This window comes from Colius striatus, chromosome 1 (assembly GCF_028858725.1).
Source record: "Colius striatus isolate bColStr4 chromosome 1, bColStr4.1.hap1, whole genome shotgun sequence".
Taxonomy (NCBI): Eukaryota; Metazoa; Chordata; class Aves; order Coliiformes; family Coliidae; genus Colius; species Colius striatus.
The window spans coordinates 147,780,290-147,806,527 of NC_084759.1; the positions used below are offsets into that span (position 1 = coordinate 147,780,290).

General features: G+C 42.3%; 2 protein-coding genes across 3 annotated transcripts in view; one reads left to right on the plus strand and one right to left on the minus strand.

Moving 5' to 3' along the window:
• CHPT1 (choline phosphotransferase 1) lies at positions 1-22,268 on the plus strand. 2 transcript variants are annotated; one of them, XM_062011198.1, is made up of 9 exons: positions 1-555; positions 6,256-6,403; positions 7,702-7,843; positions 12,160-12,244; positions 13,861-13,992; positions 14,333-14,491; positions 16,489-16,614; positions 17,070-17,180; positions 20,489-22,268. In XM_062011198.1, exons 1-9 carry the CDS (start codon positions 313-315, stop codon positions 20,531-20,533), a joined length of 1,191 nt encoding a protein of 396 aa, XP_061867182.1. In that variant the 5' UTR covers positions 1-312; the 3' UTR covers positions 20,534-22,268. The 2 variants fall into 2 exon arrangements, with proteins under 2 accessions (XP_061867182.1, XP_061867192.1); XM_062011208.1 differs by lacking the exon at positions 17,070-17,180 and having other exon boundaries at positions 20,489-21,957.
• SYCP3 (synaptonemal complex protein 3) overlaps positions 20,313-26,238 on the minus strand; it is a 9,571-nt gene continuing 3,645 nt past the window's right edge. Inside the window, exons 5-9 of the mRNA XM_010208294.2 lie at positions 24,600-24,717; positions 23,513-23,612; positions 22,600-22,698; positions 20,709-20,813; positions 20,313-20,568 (exon numbers count right to left, since the gene is read on the minus strand). Of these exons, the coding sequence (XP_010206596.1) occupies positions 20,515-20,568; positions 20,709-20,813; positions 22,600-22,698; positions 23,513-23,612; positions 24,600-24,717 (476 nt within the window). The 3' untranslated portion in view covers positions 20,313-20,514. The remainder of the gene's footprint in view (positions 20,569-20,708; positions 20,814-22,599; positions 22,699-23,512; positions 23,613-24,599; positions 24,718-26,238) is intronic.

Below are 26,238 nucleotides of genomic sequence, written 5' to 3' on the forward strand. Positions count from 1 at the left end.
AGGATCTGGGCAACCCGTCCAGAACCGGGCTGCTGCCGCGGGTGACAGAGGGAGGGCGCCGTGCCCTCAACGGGGAAGGGCCCCACGGCAGGCCGGCGTCGGGGCCGCTCAGCTCTGCACGAGGAGGAGGACGGTGGCAGCGGCGGCTCCGCTGCCGCTGTCTCCCGCTGCTGGGCGTCGGCCTCTTCCGCCTCCCGCCGCCGCGCCGCGGCCCTCGGCTCAGCCCCGCCCCGAGCGGCGGCGGCGTCCTGACCCTGGTCACGCCCGGAGCGCGGCGAGTGGCGGCCCCCGCAGCGGGGCGGCGGCCGCGGTATGGCCGTGCCTTGGGCTCTGCCTGCGCCCCTCGGCCCGGCGCAGCTGAAGCGCCTGGAGCAGCACCGCTACAGCGCGGCCGGGTGCTCGCTGCTGGAGCCGTGGCTGCAGCCCTACTGGTGCTGGCTCGTGGAGCAGGTCCCGCTGGGGCTGGCCCCCAACGCCATCACCCTGGGCGGCCTCCTGCTGAACTGCCTGACGGCGCTGCCGCTCATCGCCTGCTGCCCCAGCGCCACCGAGCAGGTACCGCCCGCCACAGCCCGCCGCCGCCTTTCCCTTGCGGCTTGGCCCCTTCCCGCAGCCTGCCACCGCGGCCTCGCCTCGGCCCAGCCGCCCTCCAGGCGCTGGGAGCGGGTGCCCAGCTCGGCCCGCTGTGGGATGGCCGCCCCAGTGCCTTCTGGCAGTACGCGAGCCAGTGCTCGTTGCGAGTTCGCCTCGAGAAGTCAGGAGAGCGGCGGTGCCGAGGTCACGCTTCAGCGTAGCGGGAGTCAAGCTGGAGACTTGGGTGTTAAGGTTTGAATGTCGAACTGCGGGGGAATCAAGCGAAAGGGGGAGTGCCGGTGTGCTCTGGTCTCCTTCCCGGCCCAGTGCTGACCGACGTTCCCGTGGGACCAGGGCGTTGATTGGGCACATGGCCTGTGCCACACGATGCAGAGCGAGGGTACAGCCGGGCTCACCCTGGAGCGCGGGACCCCAGCCTACTCCAGCGACCATCCCTTGACCCTTGCGTGTGCCTCTGCTCGGGCAGCTCACTAGCAAGGAGGCATAAGCTGTGCCAGCTCCCTTCTCAAGTGGAAGGCTGTGACAGAGGGGCTCTGGAGGTAGAAAGGGCTGCCAACCAGGAGAGTGTGTGCGGGGATGTGCTTAGGAGCAGGGCAGAGCCGGCCACGGGGCACGGCTGAGCCACCTCAGCATCGCTTAGTTCAGAATCCAGGCTCAGTGGTGTTGCAGATGTATTGTGTATTGGCTGACAGCTCAAACGCTTCCAGTCCCTATGTGGGAATCGCTTAATTGCTTTAGCTCGTGGAGGGAAAACAGGCTTATTGATGTGGGCTGTTGCTGCTGCGGGAGTTGCCCACAGTTTCACTGACTCTATCAGTGCTTCCCACCCTGTTACAAGTTTCCCAGTGCAGAGCCTTCATGGTAGTTAGGGGGTGGGAAGTATCAGGGCGAAATTGCTTTCTGTAGGTAAAATATCTTGCAGGTTGGTTGTTTTTCTTACATTCTCATGTACTTAAATCCTAATGGCAGAGGTAGCAAGTTGGTTGGGTTTTTTTTTTTGATAACTTAGATATACTTTGTTGAGTGTTCTTATCTACAGAACCCTTCTTTTTCTCTAGTTGCTTTGCCCTTTGCGTTAGCAGAGGTGTTTGCAGAGGTATTTGAGGCAGACATACCAGGAAGCTGTTCCAGGTCAAAATTACCTTTGCTTTGGTCTCAGTCTAATCAGTTCCCTGATACACAATGCGAGGCAGAGGCACTTAGTAATGCTGCAGGCAGCAGGAGGAGGGATGTTAGAGATGAGAGTGATTGGTTGGAAACCACAGATTTTCTTCCAGTGGCACTTTCAGAACTAAAATGCTCATGGAACTGCTACCTTTAGCTTACTTTTGTAACATAGATATATGTCATGTGCCAGCTACGTGTCTGGAAAGTTTAGGTTGAGTTTTAGGAACTTTACTGTTATTTTTTTTAATTGCAGAAGCTGAATTTTGTAAGAACCTACAGACTGGACTAAACTTCCTTGTTCAGATTCCTTTCTCAATATTAAAGCCAAACTGCTAATCCTATTGAGTTTTTGTTGGCTGTGTGCTGTGAGAATATAGCCCTTTCTTTCTCTTGCTGCATCACTTAGGCATTTTTATCTCTTTTCTGCTTGTTTAATGAGTCAGCTTGTCTTCCACGTAAGATGTTATATGCCCGGATGGCTTATTTAAAAAGCTTAAATTGTTGCAACACTAATAGGTGCTATATGTACCATTGTAAAATCTGCTTTGTACTTTTGACTTGGAAATGTAGACTGGAAGGGCAGTGGAAAGGTGAAACTGAAAATGATGTCAAAGGGTATTGAATCACAGACTGAACTAACAGCATAGTACAGTTTGACATCAACTCTCTGTGCTGTTAAGACACCTCTTCCATTTATGAACAAGTTTTGATTATGTGCTGGACTAACAAGACACTTGTTATATTCTCTAGGCAGAAGTGTAGAGGCACTGCACAGGAGGCTCATAAAAGAAGAAGCAGGTTTATTTTTATGACTTGGTTTGGGGTTTTTTTCTATGACTGGTCTTAAGTGGGTCATTTCTATTAGCCCTATATTGAAAAGACCGAAATCTTGATGTTTGTACAAACCATCCAAAGTAGCTGAAATGCCTCAGAGAATAGCTGCTAGCAGGTGCTCTAGAAAAAGAGATCTTTCCCCATTATACACTTCCATCTGCCAAAAGACTGGTTATTCTCCTCAGATTACTTGCTAGAACAGCAACTGATGGCTCTGTTTCCCCACAGACACCTTCCACTTCATGATTTTGCCTTTTGAACTACTTACTTTCAACCTGTTTGTATTTTCAGCTTCCATTATGTCCTATTGCAGGGAATTCTACAGTTTAATAATACTTTCTCTCCCCCTGCACACAGTACAATTCATATCTAAGACCATACAATGCTCCCTTGTTCCCTTCCTCGTATAGCCGTTGTTTCTTTATACACTATTCTGTTTATCTTCATCAGCATCAGTAGCCACCAAAAGGCAGTATGTTACTGACTAGCACAATATGTTTTGGCTGTATAAAACACTGCCCACTTCAGTAATGTCTCCTGGTCTGGTAGGTACATGGATTGTATTGCTGTATCCTGTAAATGCAAATTTTGACACAAGCCACCTTATTTGTGGCTAAGTCAGTAGCAGATTCTACCCCTCAAGTGCTCTTGTAACTTAAAATCCATGTGTGTAGATTTTTGTAGACTTAGAGCAAAACTAGTAGTTGTGGACAGACGAAGCAAGGATTATGGCTAAATGGTGATGAGCAATTAAGGAGGGCCGAATCTTTAAATATTGCAAAAGTTTGGGCTGTTGAACCCTCTGAGCTTGAGGGTTTTGCTAGAAATAAATAGTAAGGGATCTCCTTGGCCCATACAGCCTTTTGCAGCTGTCAGTGCTCTTTCGTGGGGTGGAATCACAGGAGCAGAAGAATAAGGACTGCTGTTCAGCCTACACTTCCTCCTGAAGGAGGGGCATGCCACATAGACCTGTGAAACACTATACACACATGGTTTTGTTTTGACGCCCACTGGTTCAGTAGATGACCAGACCTGCTGTACCAAATCTGTGTGTGAGAAGATTCTGGGGCTGTATCATCTTTCAGACATCCTTTTTAATTGAAGCAGAGTAGCTTCCCTCCTGGCTCTTCCCCCAGGTTTGTGTTCTCTTCTAGTTCCGTGAAAATAGCATCTAGCTCTGGCCTAATAATACATTTGCCTGGACAGGATGTAAATTTGGGAAGAGATAATAAACACCTCATCAGTGAAAAGCTGGTGATTATTGGGAGCCTCCTGACCTTTCTGCAGAGTCTGCCAGCCCTGACGGCATTCTCAAATGCTCCCACTTCTGTAATTTGCAAACTACTTGGGTCCGGCGTGGGAAGCCAGCAGGGGACATCCCTGGATGGAGAGCCAGGCGTGCAAGAAGGCAGAGGAGATGGCAGCTGTGGCTGGATTGAGAGAGCGGAGAGCAAAGAGAATCCATGGTTATGAGGAAGTTTGGAAACCTCCATGAACCTTCGGTGATTTGGAAAACTGTATTTTACCAATTAAAACATGAGAGCTTTTGTTTAATCTGCTTAAATGTGTGGTTCGTCAGAAATGACCTTTGGTTGTTACTTCTTTGGGTTAAATTTGAATGGACAGTGGAGGGATGAAAAGCTCCAGATTGTGTTCCTAAGCTTTCTCAGACACCTGTTCCCCTCCCTGTTCTTATCAGGATCTTCTTCCCTTCTCCACATCTGCGAGGGTACAGACGTATCCACTGCAGGTATTAATGGACACAGGTGATCCTTTCAAAGAAGAGGATGAAAACTCTCCCTCACTTTCCAGATTGTCAGGGAGCAGGGTGTTTTAGTTTTGGAGTTTGAGGACACCGTTGCTTTGATCTGTCCCAGCAGGAGCTGATGCAAACAGACTTGGATCAGCGTTTTTAATGATGATACCTGTACTGTAACTTGCAACTCAAAAAAAGCCATTGCTTTGTCAAAAAGGCCTAGTAAGAGAAGTTTGAGCTGAATCCGACTTATTTGTTTATTTTTAACATTTAATACATGACACTGGTTTTGAGGTAAGGCAAATGTATACAGTGTTACCTTGAACAAGAATTCTTTCATTGTGGTCCATGGGTTATTAGAACTTCCATAGCAGACCACAGCAGCCAGCAGGCAAGCCTTCTGTTTTGGAAGAAGAATGGAGGCGGTATTTCATGGAGCCTGCATTTCAGAAGGCTGGGATAATACCAAGCACAAGGCATTACAGCACTACAGCTTCAGATAAAAAAGGTGTGCCGTAACAAGTTTCTGTTCCTGACTGGTGTTTCTGTGATGGAAGTGATCCAGTTAAATGAGAAACTGCCCACGCTCTGGCATTGGACTGAATTGGTGATGTGCCTCTCGCGTTGGGGAGGGGGTGTGTGTGAATGCGGAGTGGGTAAGGGATTTAGTTAGCGGATTTAGCACCGGATGCAGCCAGCTTTTGTCCATCATGTGAAGAACTTGATGAATGTAAAGCAAGTTAAGGTCTATTTCAGTTACAGGTAGATGGTTGCAAAAGGAGGACAGCCTAATGCAACCGAAAAACCCCAGTGGTATCCTGGGTAGAATTGCCAGGTGTGGCCTTGTGTGCTTGCCAAAATCCAGGGATTAGCACAAGAAGTTTCGATTGATCTCAAGCTATCTTTTCGTAACTAGTAGAAGTATGTCACAGGATGCCTCATGAAACACTGCAGATTACCTTTGTGGCACTTCACAGCAATAGCAGTGATTAAAATTGGAAATGTCTTCGAAACACATACTTTCTGTATTGTACAGTACCGTGACTGCCTGTGGCTTTTGGCTTGTTGAACCCACCAGCTGCGTTGCCAGGCATTTATACCTAACTTTGACTCTTTGTGAACAGCGTTCCTAAATGTTAAAAGAGTACTGCTGAAAACTGCTTAAGAGAAAAAAGCTGCCTGTGCTGTGTTCTAAAGGACTTATAAATATTTTAAAATAAAAACTGTGCACTGGTTGTGCATATGAAAATGATGCTTTTGCATGGTACTACAGCTTGTTTTGAGACATCGATAGCCTATATTAAGTGGACAGTTGTTCCTTCATATTTAGTGAATGACTTAATTTCTTCAAACCGTTGTCCAAAGTGCCCGTGTGACCAATTTTTATATGTTGGGAAAAAAAATATCTCTTTCCCTAAAAGCTGAAAACTTTAGTAATGTTTTTTTTGTATCTGTATGTTGTAAATCTGAGACAATCATCTAAGCTTCTGTCACATAAACTGCTGAGAACTTTAGTAAGTTCCCTGCTGCTACTTGCTTTTTTAAAGATTCATTTTCATAACATTTTTCAGCACAATGAATACAATGAATTATAGAAATTCTGCAGTTTTTAAGGTGGAAAAATAAGTTGGTGATGCAGAAAAGAGATGAAAGGGAGGTTTTTTTGGTGGTTTTTGTTTCTAGTTTTAAATAGAAAGACCTGTGTTTCACTGGTGTGTCTGGAATAGTTCGTTATAACTCCACATGTAGACTAACACAAGCAATTTGCCTTGTCCATTAACTAAGTAACAAATAGCACAATGTAGTATACTTTTGTGCTGAACAATATTTTACTTTTAATGAACTAGATTATTAGCTAAGAAACTGGGAACTGCTTAGTGACCTCTTCTGTGCATCTCTTTCAGGCACCTTTTTGGGCATACTTCCTGAGTGCATTAGGACTTTTTATCTACCAGTCTTTGGATGCCATTGATGGGAAGCAAGCCAGAAGAACAAACAGTAGTTCTCCCCTGGGAGAACTCTTTGATCATGGTTGTGACTCTATTTCCACAGGTAGCCTTAACCTACTCTTATCCATCCTAGCTTTGAAAAAGTTACCTGTTTAAAAGAGTGTGATGAATCACAGATTTGTTGAAGTTGGAAAGGACCTCTGGAAATTATTCAGTCCAATCCCTTGCTCAGAGCAGGGTCATCATATGCTCTTCTTTTAGGATATCTTCACCACCTCCTGGTCACTGCAGCCAAGGCTTTCCCTTATCTCAGAAGTACCTTTGGTAGATGTTGGGTCTGCACTTACTGTGCATCTTCACATTCAGTGTTCTTTGAATGAGCTAGATGGTGATGAAAGAATTCCGTAAAAGCATTCTTAGAGATTCTTTGCTATATATGTAGCTTGTGTTTTGCAGGAGGGTACAGGTGATGCCTAATAAAGGATATCAAGGGTCTAAAAGACGCTGGCATGTGAAACCAGAGATTCTGCTTTAAGAGTGAGGTACAAAAATATCACTTTGGCAATTGGGCACCCAGCCTGGCACTTATGAGAAGGATCGTTTATATTCTTTAGGAGTTCTAGTTGATTTGAGTCCTTAAAAAGTAAGCCTTGCTCAGTTTTATTTCCATAACTTAGGTGCTGTTGGTGGTAATGCCTGTACTTCTATAAAAATACTTCTATAAAAGCTTAATGGCTGACATATTTGCCCCAAGAGTTGGTACATTCTTTATGCCTCCCTCCCCAGAGAAGCACAACTGTCAGTCTCTCTGAGCTGGGCCCTTCAGTGACAGCTCTTAGTGTTGCAAAGAATGTGAAATGACAAGGCCATAAGAAGGGAGAAGGACCACTGTAGGCTAGAAGGCAGGCCCTCTCTTGAAACAAAGGGAGTTCTGTGTTTTGGTCTCTCGTGCCAGGGCTCTTCTCAGTGATGTCCAATGATGGGACAAGGGACAGTGGGTACAAGCTGGAACATAAGAGGTTCCAAAGAAATACAAGGAAAAATTTCTTCACTTGAGGGTGACAGAGCACTGGAACAGGCTGCCCAGATGGGTTGTTGAGTCTCCTTCTTTGGAGACATTCAAAACCCACCTGGATGAGTTGGGTTACCATCCAGGGCTACTCTAGGTGGCCCTGCTCTGGCAGGGGTGTTGGACTAGATATCTTTCGAGGTCCCTTCCAATTCTTAAGATTCTGTATGATTCTGTGACTGTCCCTGAATTTAGCTACTCAGTAAAGTATCAGTCATATCATGACTTTGTTATGATGTAAAATGCCTTGTGATTTAGTATTTTTTTTTAATTTCTCTCTTAACTGCCAACAAAGAAGGCATGTCACTAACCTGTTCATTTCTGCTTTTCAGTGTTTGTTGTCCTTGGATCCTGCATAGCAATCCGACTAGGAACAAATCCCGACTGGTTGTTTTTCTGTTGTTTTGTGGGACTGTTCATGTTCTATTCTGCTCACTGGCAGACATACGTGTCAGGAATACTAAGATTTGGAAAGTAAGTAGGTACCTTTAGAAGTACGTTATTGTCTGAGACTGTTGGCTACTTGATTTCCCTTTCTTCTTGCTTATTCCTCTGCTCTCTCTTCCTCTCACCTTCTTCCTCATCTCCTTTCCACCCTAGCAACTTCTGCTTTACCTGTCAAAAACTTTAAAACTCCACATGATACCGAGTAGAGAATTTGTTCTTTTAGCAGATGATTTTAGCTGTGTATGTTTTGTTTATAAGCATTTGGCTCTTTTGTCTGCAGGTTTGTTCTGAGAACCCATAGGAGCACCATAGGCTCAGGCCAGAGGGGTCTTTTTTACGCTTGCCTGCAATGTAAACAAGTGCTCTGTGTAGGAGTAAGGATAGAGCAAGCATCTACAGTACCTCCCTTTGTAATCTCCCAGACACAGAGAAGTTTCAGCTCGGGGGACTCTGAACCATGTGCATTTTTAGAGCAATTCCCCTGCTAACGAGTTTCCACAGACACCTTCAGTCTTCCTTCAAACAAACTCTCTGCTTCCATTGCGTATTTTGCCAAGGATGCTCTTTTCTCAGAGCTGTGGCAGTGCCACAGTTCTTGAAGAACTGCCCCAGGTTTATGTAGGGGCTTTCCTTTTACTGTGGTTCATACTGGCTTTGATGTCCTTTAGGTTTGGGGTTGGGTCTAGAGGTCACTGTGATGCTGCCTATGGCTTGGTAGATATTTCATGTTTCTTCCCTGCAGTGTAGGAGGAGGAGTCGTGACATTCAGGTAGAAGGTGGCAATTAACTCCTAATAGCGTGGGGATTGCTGCACCTTCCTGCAGCTCTGGTGGTGCCCAGCCATGGCCTCCTGCTTCTTTTAAACTATGAGCTGCACTTTAGTAATGATTTCTGAAAAGAGGGAAAGATCAGAGACTTCTGTAGCAGCAGCAAAATTGGAAATACGTGCTAGGTGAAGGCTAGCCTTCTGCTCATCGTAGTCACTCACTGAACCACCTGTTTATAGTCCTACTGCAAGAAACACCTTAGCAAATCTGAGCATCACTGGGCAGGCAGGCTAGTGATCCGTGTGTATTGTTCTCTGTATCAAAAGAAAGCTGTCTCTGTGGGTAATGTTAAGAGCTCTTCATTTGCTGACAATGCATTTTACCACACAAACTGTAACTCCTCTACCTGCATATCCAGCTATGGGGTTTTTTTTAAAGGACATCTTGTGCTGTAAAGAAAAACAGATGCTTTATAGTGATGTCTGAAACAGGATAATTTCTGAACATGGCAGTCGACTACACTACAGGTAGATGGACTGTGCTGTGAGTTCTGGGATTTTGCATACATGATTGCTTTTCCGTGCCTTTTGTTCTCACATAAAGTGTGAGAATGATTTCTCTACATCAGGAAGGCACTAAGACTCCTATACCACATAAACATTTCTTCCTTGAAAACCTAATGGCTTCTATGTAAATACAGTGATAGTGGATAGTACAAGCAGTTCAGAATGGCTTGGTATTCCACACTTACTGTTTGAAGTTAGACAGACACCACCTGTCTCCAAGGTAACTTCTTTCTGTTTAGTGAAAACAGGGCAGAGTCCTTTCAAGGCTCACAGTTTTCTTTCTTTGAAGCATAAAAGTGAGATAGTCTAAGTGAAGGCATTAGTATCTTGCTCTAAATATGATAATACACAATAACACGGAAGCTTTCACCAATTCTGCTTCTGAGTGAGCAGCACTTGATTTTAGAAATCAAATGATGGATGAGAGAGTTCTTGCACTGATGGCCATGGAGGATCAGGGCAGCTGGGTACTGTGCTACTGTTGGGTTATGTGGCACACTGCACAGCATCTGGCTAAAATAATTGGACTACAATTGGGCTGTGTTGTAGCCAACAGTCTGAGTCTGTGCAAAATTAAGCATTAGACATGCAACGACTCGAGTTCAAGCCTCTTCCTGCCACTAAGAACAGAAAAGTGCAGTACAGCTTCAAAATGTAGGTTTTAACAGTACAGGGTGCGAGCTCTGAGCGCTTGCACATGGGGGTTTTTGCGTGACAATGTGCAGCTACAGCAATCATTGGGCAGAATCAAGTAACACTCATCCCTGGTAGAGGGGGAAAAAGCCCACTCCCAGCACCACTGCCCTGTTTTCCTCCTGAACTGAGCAGGTTCACCTCGCAGCCTGAGGCGTGTGGTGGTGGCACAGGAGGAGAGGATGACCCATCCCCGTGGCTCTGAGCACTGACAAGCAGCTCAGTTTATCATCTAGTTGCAGCTTAAACTTTGGCCCTTCTAAGAGTGAGAGTCTGAAGTTTGTCATGAAACTAAGCATGTTTTATCACTGTCTTTCTGATGAAAGAAGAGAGTTTAATGTTACTGCCATTAAGATCAGATAAATATTTTCCACTGGCCAAGAGCTGATACCTGTCTCCCTTAAAAATTACAGTTGCCTATGCAAAGAGTTCATGTGCTAAGCAAGTAACAATACGTGCTGACTGTGGTCATAATACCTTAAAAGAACAAATTTATTCCAAAATGCTTAAAGAAATGTTGCATTTTAAACATCCATTGTCACTGTTTGCTGATAACTTCAGTACAAAGATAAGGTACCTGTCTCAAAACCTTTGGGAGCATAAAAGGAATGTGCTTTAGATGTGCTTTTGCCTCTTTTTTTTCAATTTTAAAGTTTTATTAAAAGTATTGTTTTTTTCTTTTTTTTCTCCTGAGCCTCTGCTTAACTTTTTTTATCAGTCAAATAGAGTAAGAGGGAGTTTGCTATCTTGTTTGAGAGCAAAAAAGGTGGAATACAGAGCCTAGACTTCAGAAGGCATATAAGGCCACCTATTTTAAAGATGTTTTTATGGAAAAAAGCAAGATGTCAGTTGTATGTTCTCAGAAAGGGGACAGATGCTTAGCTGCCTTCATGTTTTGCAGGCTGTATCTGTCAAGTTTTCATGATACAATAGCTTAAAGAAATCCCTTCTCTCCCAGCCTACTCTTTGTGGTCCATATTGCTATATGATACACATTAAATGAAAATGTCTGCATCTACTGTGAGCTTGCCTTTACACTTTGATTTGATACTTGCACATCTACAGGTAGTCTATAAATGTATACAAAGTTCTCAAAGCTTTTCTGCTGTCATGGTTTAGGCCCCTCCAGGAACAAAGCACCATAATCAGCCATTAGTACCATGGGCCTTTGGAACCCCCTAAGGACAGGAAGGTTTCAATGGCCACTTATGATCCTGGGCAGAACAGACAAGACTACTCAATTTGGGGAAGGAAACAGAAATTCATTAAATCCACCACTAACCAAAAACAACAAACAGAAAATGATATAGAGTGATACAATGATGAAGAGCACAACCAGCCCTTTCAGACCACCTTCCCCCACCCCTCCCCTCTTCCGGGGATCTGAGCCCTGATCCTGATGTCTTTACCTCCTTATCCCCTGAACAGCTCAGGGGGCAGGGAATGCGGGTTTCAGTTGATCTTTTCCTGATGGCTCCTGCCACTTGTCTCTCCTCAGGTGGGTAGGCTCCTCTCTGGCCCTCCCTGTTCCTCCATGGGGTCCCTCACAGGCCAGGCAGCCCTGTATGGGCTGCTCTGATGTGCGTTCATCCCGAGGGCTGCAGCTCCTCTCTGCGGCCCGCAGACTCTCCAGCACGGCCTGCATCATGGCCACCTCCTCACACAGTCTCTTGCCCATCTGGGCACACTCACCCAGAGCTGCTGGTGGCTTTCAGTCCTGCCATTGCCCTCCATGGGTTGCAGGGGCACAGCCTGTGTGCTCACCACGGGTTGCAGAGGGGTCTCCAGTTTGGTGCTCCTCCAGTGGAGGTGGACTAGATGATCTTTTGAGGTCCCTTCCAACACTTGACATTCTGTGATTCTCTGACTGTGAGGTCCCCATGGTCACCTCCATCTTGTACCACTCCTCCACCTCCTCTTCTCTGCAGATTTCTATCCTTAAATACTGATCACAGAGGCACCAGATTGGCCTGGCCAGGCTGGAGGTGGGTCTGGGGGCGTATGTTTTGAGAATTGCTTACAGGGACCAGCACTACAGCTCCCTCCCCCTGTTACCAGGCAAATAGTGTTTCCACACAAACCCATGATATCCCCCTATTAAAACTGAATGTAGCTTGCTGTCTTTTAGGGAAAGATGTGTGACTCCATATAGAGTATCTTTGTCAGTCAAGGAAAATCACATTCTATATACATCAATGCAATTTGGTGCTTTATGGAAATAAAGTCACTGTTTCCTTTTTATGTCCCACTCTACTGCCTTATACTTACAGCAAAAGGACCTTTCCTTTAACTAAATCTCCCTGTTTTTGTTTCCCAGAGTAGATGTAACTGAAGTTCAGATAGCCATAACAATGCTGCTCCTGATATCTGCGTGCGGTGGCACAGCGGTGTGGGACTATAAGGTGAGTGTATCAAGTATTTGGCGTTCCTGACGGCTGCTCAGTTCCTGTGAGATGTCTGCAGCCCCTGTGGTATGTGAAGCTGTCCTGTCCAAGCACCACCAACACCTGCTGGCTGGCTGATGCTCTGCTTTAGCTTATTGTACATGCCTAGGTTATTTTTATGTTGTAGGTAACTCCCTATACACAAATTCAGAGCTACATAGAGGAAAAAAGACCCCATCTGCCATGAATAAACTTCTGAGCCAGAAATAACAGATGTTCTGCAGATACTCAAGCTTTAACAAATACATTTTGTTCTAGTTTTATTTCTTTTGTATAGTTTATTGTAAGACATACGTTTCTGTTGAGTGATTCATAGGATGCTTTATTTTAAAATTTGAAGATAAAATGCTTTAATGTGACAAAGCCGTGGGATGAAGTTGGGGGATTTTTGGCTAAGTAATCCACACTTTTACCTGCTGAGGGAGATACACTGATTTTTAACAGTTATGTCACAGACGACAGAAATTTAAAGATCTATATTTAAAGGAATGTTTTCTGTCCAAAAGCATTTCTCCACCTCTGGCTTTTCTTCTGATCTTTAAAAATGCCCTGTAAGGGATGGTATCAAAAGCACATAGCACTCCAGGGTCTTCACTCAGAAGCATACAGGTGTGCTTGGTTACGGTGCATGGAGGAGCTGAGACTGTGCCATGCTATTGATAACCACTGCAGAATAATCTAAACCACCAAGTAATTCAAATGAACTCACAAGTTTACTCAGCAATTAGGAACCGTTTAGCTAAACTTTCCCTGTCCTGCAAAATGCTCTTCTTCTATTTTCAGAGTATTCTGCAGGGGGGTTGGACTAGCTGATGTCTAAAGGTCCCTTCCAACCCTACGATTCTGTGATTTTCATGTTGGAAAACAAAGTGGGTGCATTAGACTTTACTTATTATCATTTTTTCTTCAGTATTACAATCTGTGGTAGTTATGCTGTATCTCAAAGCAATCTATATTCCAAAATATAGTCAATGGTTTCAATTTATTACTACTTCTTTTTTTTTTTTTTAAATCCTCTGCTGCCCTTGGAAGTTTCCTTGAAACTGCAGTTGATTCTGAAAGGTAACTGTTTAATTACAATTCCTATCTGGAGACTATTTTAAATGCCAAGATACAGCATACAAATAACACGTACCAAAACACAAAGCAGGCAGATGGTGTTTGTGTTTCCTGTGGTTCAGTGTTGTGTTACTCAGTGAAACAGAAGGAACTGTACTTCTGCCCCCTCCCACGCTTTGGTGATGTAGCAATCTGTGTCTGTGTCAAGTTTTTGCTTAGGTAGTAAAAATATTTGAGGAACATCATTAAGGACAGACATGGTAAGATCTAGCTGAAGTTCAAGACCATAACTTAAGTACCCAGGTTAAACTTGAGTTTAAACATTATGAAAGAAATTTGTCATCTCCTTAGTAAGGAAACAAATTCCACCTGCTGTCCTCTTCAGCTTGTCCTGAGGAAAGTGAGAGTTCAAATAAAACACATGCTTAGTAAGTTATCAGTAGCTTTTTTAATCACTTTTTAAAGAAAGTGTTATCCTTAACCTTTAAAATCCTTCTCTTGTTTTTCTTGCTAAGGTCGCTTTGGTGGGTTTAGAACTGAAGTTCTTTGCAGTTTTTGGCATCCTGTGTGGAACAGCACTGTCTTTTTTCAATTACTTCCGTGTCATCTTTGGTGGAGGGGTTGGAAAGAATGGATCTACAATAGCAGTAAGTTGCTTTAAAAACCTGAATGAGGTTTGAATAATTTACACCTTTATTGCATTTCAGATGATCACAAAGGTTTTATCTGCTTAAGCCTTTAAGCAGAGGAGCATATGAGTGTTGGATTGCTAAAGCAAAGGCTTTATAAATCTCCCTTCTCTCTAGCTGTTACTAGATTTGTTCTGTCACAGCAACTATACTAATAACATTGGCATAATGGGAATGGACTTTCCCTGAGTTCTGACAACTCTTAGTTTCGTTTCATGAGATTTGCTCTACCTGTAAAACCTGGACCTTACCATATGATTGAAGCTTAAGAAAAATGTTCTGTCCATTTGTATTTCAGGGAACAAGTGTTCTTTCACCAGGCCTGCACATTGGACTACTTATCACACTGGCCATTGTGATCTATAAAAAGTCTACAACTCAGCTGTTTGAAAAACACTCTTGTCTCTACGTCTTGATGTTTGGATTTGTGAATGCTAAAATCTCTCAGAAGTTGGTGGTAAGGAGCCTTGTTTCAATCCTAAACCTCCTAAAAAGAAACTGCCTTGACTCTTGCTGGGCCAGTGGGTCTGTGCAAGTTTTCTCATGCTACTCTGACACTGTATTACCAGTTTCACTGTGTCCAAGATGCTGAACTAGACTACAGAGTGAGCAAACTGCAGTAAAGTCTTGAAGCATGACCAGGTGGGAAGCCCAGTGGAGACATGAGCCAAGCTGTGCGCAGTTTGTGTGGATGCTGCAGAGCTGCTCCATGGGCAGTAACCCTGCAGAGCTCTTGCCTGCCATGTGTGAGCCAGGAACTGCTCCCTGCAGCAGGCCCTTTAGCAGGACATCCTTAGCTGGCTTAGAGTGGAAGCTCCCCTCTGGATGTAAGCTGTTGTGGTTTGTTCTGTCTTTCGACTGGGACACACACAGGCTTTTCTCTGAATTTTGCTCTTCAGCATAGAGTTCATCATGATTTGTATTACACTAAGAGACCACCTCGTTCAGAGGAACCTCTCATTACTTTAATCATATTTGCAAATCAAAGAATCTTAAGGGTACGAAGGGACCTCGAAAGATCATCTAGTCCAACTCCCTGTGTAGGTCACACAGAAACTTGTCCAGGTGGGTTTTGAATGTCTCCAGAGGAGACTCCACAACCCATGTGGACAGCCTGTTCCAGTGCTCCTTCACCTGAACAGGGAAGAAATTTTTTCTGTATTTCTTTGGAACCTCTTATGTTCCAGCTTGTACCCGTTGCCCCTTGTCCTGTCATTGGACATCACTGAGAAGAGCCTGGCTCCATCCTCCTGACACCTGCCCTTTATGTATTTGTAAACATTAATGAGATCACCCCTCAGTCTCCTCCAAGCTAAAGTGCCCCAGCTCCCTCAGCTTTGCTCCACTCCATCGTCTCTGTGGCCCTGTGCTGAACTCTATCCAGCACCTCCCAGTCCTTCTTGAACTGAAGGGCCTGTAACTCGACACAATATTCCAGATGTGGTTGCAATGCACGGAAACAAGGAATGACAGGGTGATTTCTTACAGCAGACTTGGCACCTAGACTGCTTTCCTTCTGCCATTTTTTGGCTGCCTAGTGGGACTCTTTATATGTCCTTTATTAGGTCTCCAGCTTCTTACAAAAACCTCTTCTGCCTCTCAATGAAAGGTGAGCTTGTCTCTAAGAATGCTAAATATGGAAGGATCAAGGGGCAGGCAGGGAGAGATTCCCTCCCCCACTAATCTATCTCTGAGTCATTCCGTAAAGAGTCTCTATCTCTACTAAACAGTCAAAACAAGCCTTGACACCTAAGGAAAAGCCTAGTTTTGAGTTGGCTTTTGGCTAAGTAAAGCCAAAATTTTCCAGTTAAGCTTGTAAACAACATTTCAATGAAATGAGTGTGGCCAACAGGTCAAGGGAGGTTCTCCTTCCCCCTACTCTGCCCTGGTGAGGCCTCATCTGGAGTCTTGTGTGCAGTTCTGAGCTCCCCAGCTCAAGAGGGACAGGGAACTGCTGGGGAGAGTCCAGCACAGAGCCACCAACATGATCAGAGGACTGGAACATCTTCCTTATGAGGAAAGGCTGTGGGAACTGAGGCTGTTTAGTCTGGAGGAGACTGCTGGGATCATTACTTGCTAAAATGCGCCAGTGTAGATGTAACGTGTTACAAAAGAACACTGAATGACACGTACACATTTCTTACTTTATGTAAAAAAAAAAAAACCAAACAACTGACAACTCAAATAGCTGTTATCACTGATTAAAGTGCTATAAATTGGTTGAATAAACTGGAGAAAAGGTGACTTGGTCCTTGCAAAAGAACCTATCAGAGAGCAGCAGGCCCTGAAGCATTTAGGAAGCTGTTGGCCTGTACTGTGCTTCCTGAGAACCAGGGACAGCAGGCTGGTGCTGGGTAAGGATTTCGTGCCCTTTCATAATTAAGGTGGAGGTTTTCAGGTAATTATATTGATCTTGCAGTGGTCCTTTTTTGTCTCTTCTTTTTTTAAACATAGGTGGCTCACATGACAAAAAGCGAAATCTCCCTTCAGGACACTGCATTTATTGGGCCAGGACTTCTGTTTTTGGACCAGTACTTCAACAGTTTCATTGATGAATATATTGTTCTGTGGATAGCATTGGTAAGCATTTTGTCATCTTCTTTACATTTAAAGCATATTTAAAGGAATGGATTGAGAACTGTCCCTGTCATTCCACTCTGTAATTTCTGACTTACTGAGATTTCAGCTGTCACTGCAAAGAGAGTGCCAGGATACCATGTAAACGTGTGTTCTGGGACCTGACTGGCTTGCTTTCTTTGGAGCAGAGATGTCAAAGTAACCTTCCAGGTCTCTTTTGTAAAGAGAGGTGATTTGTTCAAGTGATTGTTTAAAATTATTCTGCTGAGTGCAGACTAACAAGCTTTGTTGGTTTGGAGTTATTTCTAAAATAGAATGTATATTAAAATGGTTGGTGCACTTGTCACTTGGATGGTTTGATTGAAAGTAGAGATGAAGTTATAGTACAGATGATTTTTAAAAGTATTTGTTGGTTTGGTTTTTTTTTTTTTAACCTGTTGTGTTTTGTTCTTTTGAAGTTCATATCCTTGTTTGATATGCTGAGATATGCCACTGGTGTATGCCTTCAGATTGCTGCTCATCTTCATATACATGTCTTCAGAATTTCATCTCATCAAGCGCCTGAACAGGTTCAAAACCATAATGACTGATTAAATAGGTCGAGGACAAGCGGAAAAGCAGTTAGGGGAATGTGGAATCAAGCGGCCACTCTTTTTTTTGGGGGAAGACAAGATTAAGCTTTTCGAGAAAATAGTTTTATGGCAAAGCTCACTCTATCTCAGATATTACCAGATGTTAGAATTACAAAGTATAAAGTCCTGCAGATTCTATTGTGATCAGTATTTTTAAACCTGGATGCACTTCCCTGTGTTCTAGACATTGCAGCTGTTATTTCGTTTCATGAATACCCGAGTTGAAACTTTTGCCATTTCCTGTTAGGTAACCTTAATTCTGTACTTCTGGTCTGGTGAGTGTAGACTGCAAACCAAGGTGGTACCAACCAGAATTGGTCTAGGGAAAAGGGAAATTCCTCTTCCAAGTGACTAATTAGTGTTAGTCTCTAAAGTCTTCTTGGAACCGTCGTGAAGTGGTAGGCGCAGGTGTCAATGAATATAGCATTATCAAGACTGGTAAAATGAGGCATCCATGAGGTAAAACTATTCATTAATCCGGTGTTTCTAAACAACAAGCTACTGAATCAGTAGGATGAAGGAAGTATAGCTCAGGAAAATCTTCCACTTCAAAATTCTGTTACGAGTGCCTTTAGGATTCATGCATTCCTCTAGTATCTTAAGTACACAACCTACTGTTACTAAATACAGTTGTAGCTTGCATTTTTTTTCAAGGCCAGTTGCTAGTTTTGTGGTCATAGTAAAGTTGGCCTCATTGTACTCCATTATCTGGACTCTAGGTAGCTGTGTACCTTGAGGACACCAACTTTACCTACTCTTACTTGTATCTGTGAAATTGCACAAGTGAACGACAGGGTTCACTGATAAACTGAAATGACTGTGACTGTTTGACTTTGACAATGCAACTCACCCATATGTAATTCCCTCTGAAATGTGTTTGCTGTTGCTGTGTTCATCTATCTTATAATCTGCCTAATTTGTCTTGTAACTGTCGCTGTACTTTCATCCAAGCAAAGTTGCACAGAATTAAACCCTAATGTATAGTAAAACTCTCAGAAACAAAACATCAGGCCTACTGTCAGCCTTTAAGAGCAGACCCACCAGGCTGACCTAACGTGCCTAGATAAAGGGCCGCTGTTGTCATTAAAGAAAATCTGTATAAAAGTAGCTTATCTGTACAAGCAGATTGTGACGTGTACACAAACCCTGTAAGCTTCAGCTCCTTTAAAGAGCTCCTACTGGAATATGATTTTTGTACCAAGCTGTTGAATGCAAGTGTCGGTTACTACTTTCAGTTTTCCATATGTAGCTGAGCTGCGAGTTTATAAAAGTCCTTCCTGAACTGTACAATAAAGAATGCTATGGGTTGTTTTTAAAAATATTACCGCTGCAGCTTCCCTGCTGCATGATTAATTCAAAGAGACTTCCTGAGGTGCACAAGGAACTTAAAGTAGCATATTATCTGCTAAGATTGGAAGGAGTAAAATACTACCTGCCACCCGCTTGCCAAAGCAGGACAGATGCACTTGAGGGATAACCATAACAGGACTGCCAAAGGACTGACACTCTAAGGGTCTGATACCAATTACAAATGAATCCCACTTCTCCTCTTTGAGACTGGGAAGAACACAGCACCTTCACATGAACTCAGCCTGAACACAGGCCACAGGCAAATAGAAGATAGTAAAAGATCATTTCAGTTTGTCTGAATACTGTGAACAAATTAAGCACCTGATGAAGATACCTAAGCAACATTTTTAGAGTGAGAAGGCTTGGTTCCCAAGAATGGTCCGAAATGCACCACATACTAGGGAGGTAGAAGTAGTTTTAAGGATATGCTTGAGTTATGTGGAATAAAACCAGCAACATGAGGCAATATTAACAAAAGGAGAAACATGAGGCAATACTAACAACCTAGAATTGAAGGTAGGAAGCAAAAGTTGTTGCCTGTATTTCATAGCATCATCTAATCCCCATTAGAGGGCTGAGCCAAAGGAGGAGTTACAAATTAGCCTTTAGTTACCTGTTGCCCACTGGAGGCCCAGATCACCTCATACGTGGTTCTAGCAAGGCAACGTCTGTATGCGCGCCCTGCCGGAGTCCTAGCGGATGCGGAACAAAAAGAGCTCTCTCCCAGTTACTTGTTCAGCTTTAGTTGCAACCTAACAGCTGAAGTTCCTTTAAGGTCACCATTAGCAAATGACTTGTTTCTGAACGAAAAAAAAAGGGTAGTAAGCTAAAGAGAAGAATCTGTATGGACTGGTTTTGAAATACATTGTTACATGATGAAAACATCACATTTGTGCGTGTGGGTGTGTGGATGTTTTTTGTTTTATCTCCTATTGTATCACATCTAAGCATCATGTTACAAACTACTTGATTCATAAAAGCGGATATTCAGGTGTAATGGTTTCCTGTAAAAACAAACTGCATGCAAGCTGAGCAAATTGTTTACTATCCTGCTGATGTACTGTAATGACATACATGCAAGATAAATGCTTTACCCTTAAAACTTAGGCCTCCCTAAATAGCCCATCACGTGTAATTGCAAAAAGTAATATTCCAACTCAAAGATCTATAATAACTTGTACTCAATACATGAGCTAGATTACTTCTAGCAGTGGTTCTACAAGAACGATAGACTCCCAATTGCAAAGTGTTTAATTGTGCTTCCTTGAGCATGTGGCATCTCAGCTTATCATTCAACTAAAGAAACCTCCTTTTTTGAACAAATTACAGCAGTTCATAAATCTCCTACCAGTACAAAGATGTGACAATGTCCAGCCTAGCACATCAGTTAACAAAATTTAATTGACCATCTTGCACATCATTAAAGAATCTTACATGAGCTATGTCATGCTCTGTGCACTTCTGTAACTACCGATACGTCTGTCAGCAGACTAGATGTTGAAACTGTGCAAACCTTAAAAGCCTGCAGCTTGTAAAAAATGCTTCTACTTACACAATGAACCTAAAGGTCTAAGGTTATTATGTCAAATCTGGGTAATGCATTTTTCATTACTTCTGCCTATTGTTAAAATCTGGCATTATAAATAATTAACCAAATTCAACAATGTTATTGAACATGAACATTAAGCAGGTAACAATTGATTGGACAGACAGCAAATGTTTTGGGGGTCCATACCTCCCCTGTCAAGTAAGATATTTATTAACAGACGTTTGTAAAACATTAGCAGACACAAGATTAGAACAATCCATGAAAGCATTTCATAGGAACTTTAAAACACTTAAATCTTAACATACTTCTCTATGGCTAATGCCTATACTTGTATCGTGTTACTTAGGTACAGGTTGTTTCTCCATTGAGCCATCAGAATAACATGGACTGAAGAGACTTGCGAACAGTTGCCATCTCCTGCTGTTGCTGTGACAAGGAAAGGGGATAATACTGAACAAATGCCATATCAATATGATTCCTTTGAGCTAATTAAATGAATGTCAAATGACTTTATAGAATGTCTTATTTTTGCATTTAAATAACTTCTTCGTAGATCTGATACTTACAGTGTCCATCATAATCTTCTTCTGCAACATAGCCATTTCTTTGCGAAGTTCATTTTGCGCACCAGCTAGAAGATTTTGATTGCTCTTCTCCAGTTCTTCCATGCTCTGAAGTTAAGGATAATCTTAAATCAGAATTGTCCAGTGTCAAAGGGTCCATTTAAGAGAAGCCATCATCCAGACTACAGTTTAGTTTTTACAGCAGCAGTGTTCACTGATAAATTATTAGTTTTGTCACAAACTTGACAGACACATCACAGAAGACTTTGTACCTTGGTCTACATTCCTGTGTAAACTACAGACCCTGTGAAAGAAATGGTCCCTTGCACTCAGCATCTGTGAGGTCTCAGCTAGTTATCCTGCATTTCAATAAAGAGTTCTACAAGAAAAGACTAAAAAGACACCTGTCAGGAATTATAAGGATTTAATGTTACAATAACCTAGGAGACTTGGAAGTAGGAACTCTAAAACCCCTTTAATTTCCTTGTCTTTGCACACTAAGCCAAGTAAAGTGTGCTGGTTAGTTTTCCATTTGTGGGTACAACCATGCCTAATTTTATGTACATGTGTAGTTGCATTTTTCCTCAACTTTGTACTTATTTAAGCTTCTTGAGGCTTCATTTCTACCTTTTGATCTCCTCAGAAGAGAGAATCAAAATCACACTTGACCTTCTGTTCAGTTTTTCGTCGTTGATGAAGAAAGTTCTGACATTTTGCAACAGCTGCTATTTATTAATGCTTCCATAATAACCTCTGTAAATTTTTACTATTTTAAACTAAGAGGTGCTCTACTTCAGATTGATTTTTCAAAGCTACCAGACTTCAAAAAACACCAAATGTAACTAACTGAAATTTTAAAAAGGGACCTGTGAAGAAATGACTTGATCAGAAATTAAGATTTGTCAGAAGCTGAGATGTTATCTCATGTTATCGACCACCATGTACCAGTATATACTGGTGGCCACACAGCTGCAAAAGACCTGGTGGACGCCAAGTCAAACATGAGGAAACAGTGTCCTAATGGTATCTTTGGCTGCGTGAGACAAATCTGGTGCAGGCTGCCCAGAGAGGCTGTGCTGTCTCAAATCCTTGGAGATATTTATAATCTGTATTGACATAAGTCTTGGGCAACTGATGCTAGGTAGCCCTGCTGTACCACCTGCTGGCTGGACCAGATTCCCTTACAACCTCCCTCCTTCACTCATTGGATGGTACCGTGCGTCTGCATTCAGTACAAAACCAGTCATTTAAGGTACTTTCATTTTTGTCACAGTTTAGATTTCTAATATCTTACAAAATAAGGGGGAAGGAAAGGGGGAACAAAGCGTTTTGTTCTTTGCATCAAATGACAGGAAATTTTGAGTAGTTGCAATAGTTTTTGTTTGCTGTCTAGTATGTTAACTACTTTGCATAAAGAAAAAAAAACCAAAACACACCACAGCTGCCCAGTATGAATCATGTGTTTACCACACATTAGCTCGGTAAGTAAGGACTGTCCAAAAACATGGTGCTTGTAGGGACTCCCAGCAGATATAAAAATTACACATAAAGCAACAGGGAACTTAAAGGGGTTTGATTACATAAGCATCCAGCTGGGCCTGTTGTCACTGTAAATCATTACTCCATCAGATTCTTCCTGTTGACATTTCAGTGAATGCTTAGCTTGAATAATGAATCACTTTCTTAAAGAGATGCGATGTGTATGCATGTATAGAGAGAACAAGTCTTGTTCTTACAAATAATGGAAACACACTAACATGAGTATTCATACAAGCCTGTTGTTTTCCTTAAACGAACTCTAAAACTTCATTATTTCATAAAGGCTGAGTTAATGCAGCCTTGTTAAGTGATATGACAAGGATCAGCTGTCTTCTAAGAAAAAAAAATACTGTACCTTTAAGAATTGCTCGTAGAGCTGCTTAATGGTTTTCAGTCTCTGACTTTGAACGATTCTTGCCTGCTGAAAAACTTTTTGTTGCTGACGAAATATATTCTGAAGCAGAAGTAAAGGAAAAAAAAAATCATCACATTAGTTAACCAAAAGAGCTTGGACAGTAACACTAGGGTCATTTATCTCAGTCAGAAATTCTGCCTTCACTGGAAATCTGCATCACACAATATACATCTCTGCCTCGAGATTTATCCTTAGTCTTATTAATGAATGAAAGACTGAAGATTAGATTAAGCCCTGGGTCACCCCCTGAGGTCCGTTCCAACCTGAATTATGCCTACGAGATCCCATGAGGTTTGCTATCTAACACAGTTCTTGAAGGTGTCTCAGAGAAACGTGCTGCCTAGGAAAAGCAAAACTTGCAAATGTGTTGGGGGTACAAATACAGCAATATCATGACATTGCATCCTGTTGTACAGCTCCTGTCCCAGTCCTCAAACTCATACATTTCTTATATACAGACATATTTATAAGCAATGCATGCTAAAAGTCAGCTACTTCCCTTTACTCCTTTATTCCCTGAACCCAAGGCTATGGCTGCAAAGAAACTCGACACATCTCCGTAAATTGTCTTGGCTTTTCTCAAGCCATACACTGGCCCTGGGCATCACTTACTGCCATTTATAAACGTGCAATAAAGTTTATAAATACACCTCTCTTCAACTTAAATCCCAAAGCTCAAACATTTACATTTTGAGAGCCACCAAACTTGAATGATTTTGTTTTTAATCAAGAGGCAAACAATCATGTGTTTGTTTAAACCACGCAAAATGTTTTTACATTTCTTGAGTGTCTAAACAACAACATTCCCTCCTGGCAAATATACCATGAAACTCACTGTAGGCTGGAAACCCACCGATAGTTTTTCTTCCTGCTCCTCTGCTTTCTGCACATCTACATCCCATTGCTGAAATAAAGTCATGAACTGCTGGGAGAACTCATGGTTGAGCTTCTGCCTAGAAACAGACACTAACTTTAAGTATGACAAATGCTATGAAGGATTACAAGGAGACCTGGAGTAAAATACAAGCGTGGAGTAGAATAAAAGGAGCTGGCACAGATAAAAAGGCTGTTTTGCCATCTGTCCCTAGTTGAACACTGCATGTTTTGAAAAACTAAACACACATATATGAAGACACAAACACTTTCTGGGTGAAGGAAAGGAGATGGCACTTATATACGAAACTCAGGTTAGAAAAAATGGGAACTTTTCTTTCTAATGGTGATCAGTTTTCTGAGATTTACTGTGTTCTTCTCGTGCAACTACAGATCTTGGCTTTAACACAAGGGTTTTGTAATGAAAAACTGATTAGCTCATTATGCTGTTATTTCTCTATGCAAACTTACATTTTGTCAATGCAAGTTTCAAATACATATCTATAAAAACACCAAGAGAGTTACACGTATTGCTGACTTTCAAGTTTTAGCTGTCTCGGTTTGCTCTACCTGAAGTGCCAGATGTAGTAATGAAATTTCTTAAGAGGCAAGAGGAATATTATATGGAGTGAAAATTATTTACAATGACAATGAAAATTATTTTCTTTCTTGACCAGAATAGCATAAAAGTTTTACTGAACATTTTTCAGGTTTTGAGCAAAACCAGAAAATTCCAATTGAAATTGAAAAACTAAAAACATTGGCTTAAAAGACAAAAATAACATCAAAGGTCATTTTCCATAAAGATAAAACAAAAGTAAAACCAGCTCTTTAAAGTACCTTTCTCTGAAAGTTCTCCATTCAAAAGAGAAAGCACTATGCTGAACTATTACTGTCAATGTAACCAAGTGGTCACAACTGGAGGCAGGAGAAACAAAGGACCTGAGCAGATACTGAAGCAGTAGATAAGCTACCTGCTTTGTAATTGCAAGATGGACCAGCTATCCATACTGTGACATTAAAAGGAATCTGACTTCACAGGTTTGAAAAACAAAGGTAAATGTTACCTCTGCTCCTGCTGTGTTTTCCAAACATGTTCAATCTTCTGGTTACTGGTTTTGAGTGAGGCTTTCGTATACATTTCTAATCTTTTCCTCTTAGCTAAGAGAGCCTTGTTAATGTCAGCTAAAAATCAAAGGGTATTCAGAAGTTAAGAGATGCATCGTGCCTTGTATTAAAAAGGCTGATGAGTTACACTTTGGAGAAGTGAACAAGGTGTGTTCTAATGGAAAGAAGCACATGTCTTGGGGCTCCTGGAGTGTCTTTTACACTGCTGCTGTTGCTGGTGAGAGTGCTGCTTCCCCAAGCCCCCCATACATCTGCTCTAGCATCTGCTTCCAGTCCCACCTCTTCTCTGTGGCCACACCAAATAGGACCTACCATGGCATGACTCAGCTTTAGTTTCTTTCCTTTGACTTTCCTTATGTTCAGACTTGAACATAAATACGAAGTGAGCTAAAACTGCCCAGCTGTTTGAACTCGGGGAAGCTGCAGTGCCACCGGTAGGTACGGTTAAATCGGTTCCTTGCACACTGCCATCATGTGTTCCCCTATGGTCCAACAGGCACTTCTAACATAATCTCCACACAATAAGCACGTGTATGCTTAAAACACTAGCAGCTTACCCACGCAGTTCACAGTGCCTATCTTCTAACGTTCTATTTGGACATCTCACAGGCTGTAACTCTTCCATTCAGTGACACCTTGCACAAACCTGACCAAGTACACGCATTTTGCACTTTCCTCTACTATATAAAGATGGTTTAGTCACACCATCAAAATCCTCATTGCATGTCTGCATGTCTGCAGTGCCCACACAGTTTCCAGATGGGCAAGGCATTTAGTTACACTAACAATTCTTTATTTTTTCTAGGAAAACCTTACATGTTTCAGACTAATACTTAAATTGCTTACACTTCAGAACTAAATGAAAGGTAGTATTATGGTTACTATAACTAGGAACATAATGAATGACAAACTGGTTTTGGTACTTTGTAGAGACAGTACTTTTTAAGAAGTACTTAAGTTATACAAGTTAGTGTGTTTGTTTCACCTCAATTTACATTTGGAGATGGAACAAACAAGTCACTGCTTAAGGTTAATACTGCAATTTGTTTTCCTTCTCATTGTTGATTTCAGGAAACATCTGTCAAACCTCTCTCTCTAATTTGCTAAGGCATCTGTCCCTACTAATGACAAATCTATTACTCTGGAGCACACAGCATCTCCATTCATTTTCCTTCCATCCTATTTTTGAGCTTTTAATAACAAGCAATTCTAGCTTCTTAACACTGAGATGTACGGTAGCATTCTAGTATGTACCTTAACAGCAAAAAGGTTTAATTAGTGGATTAAGGAATTCCTTGAACTCTTCTTCAACCTCGAGATTTCCATGCAAGTAATGACTGTGTACAGCATTTACTTATACATACACTGAAAGTATTACTCAGCTATTGAGTATGTAACACTGGCATTAAGACAGCTTCCCTTCCTACTACAGCTTTTTGATGCTTTGTTACACTGTGATGTACACTATAAATTCAAGCAAAAAGTGTTTTTTCTCTATCAGCTACTGAGAATTATGCTGGATATAAAACTATAAGGAAAGTTATCTCAGGGTCTGATCATGACCAAACTAACTCCAGC

Bases quoted from the DNA above. Each gene is read 5' to 3' on its own strand.
- CHPT1 (XM_062011198.1), top strand. From the start codon at position 313: ATGGCCGTGCCTTGGGCTCTGCCTGCGCCCCTCGGCCCGGCGCAGCTG. The intron at 7,844-12,159 runs GTAAGTAGGTAC...TTTGTTTCCCAG, and splicing joins GGAATACTAAGATTTGGAAA to AGTAGATGTAACTGAAGTTC. The intron at 12,245-13,860 runs GTGAGTGTATCA...TTTCTTGCTAAG, and splicing joins CAGCGGTGTGGGACTATAAG to GTCGCTTTGGTGGGTTTAGA.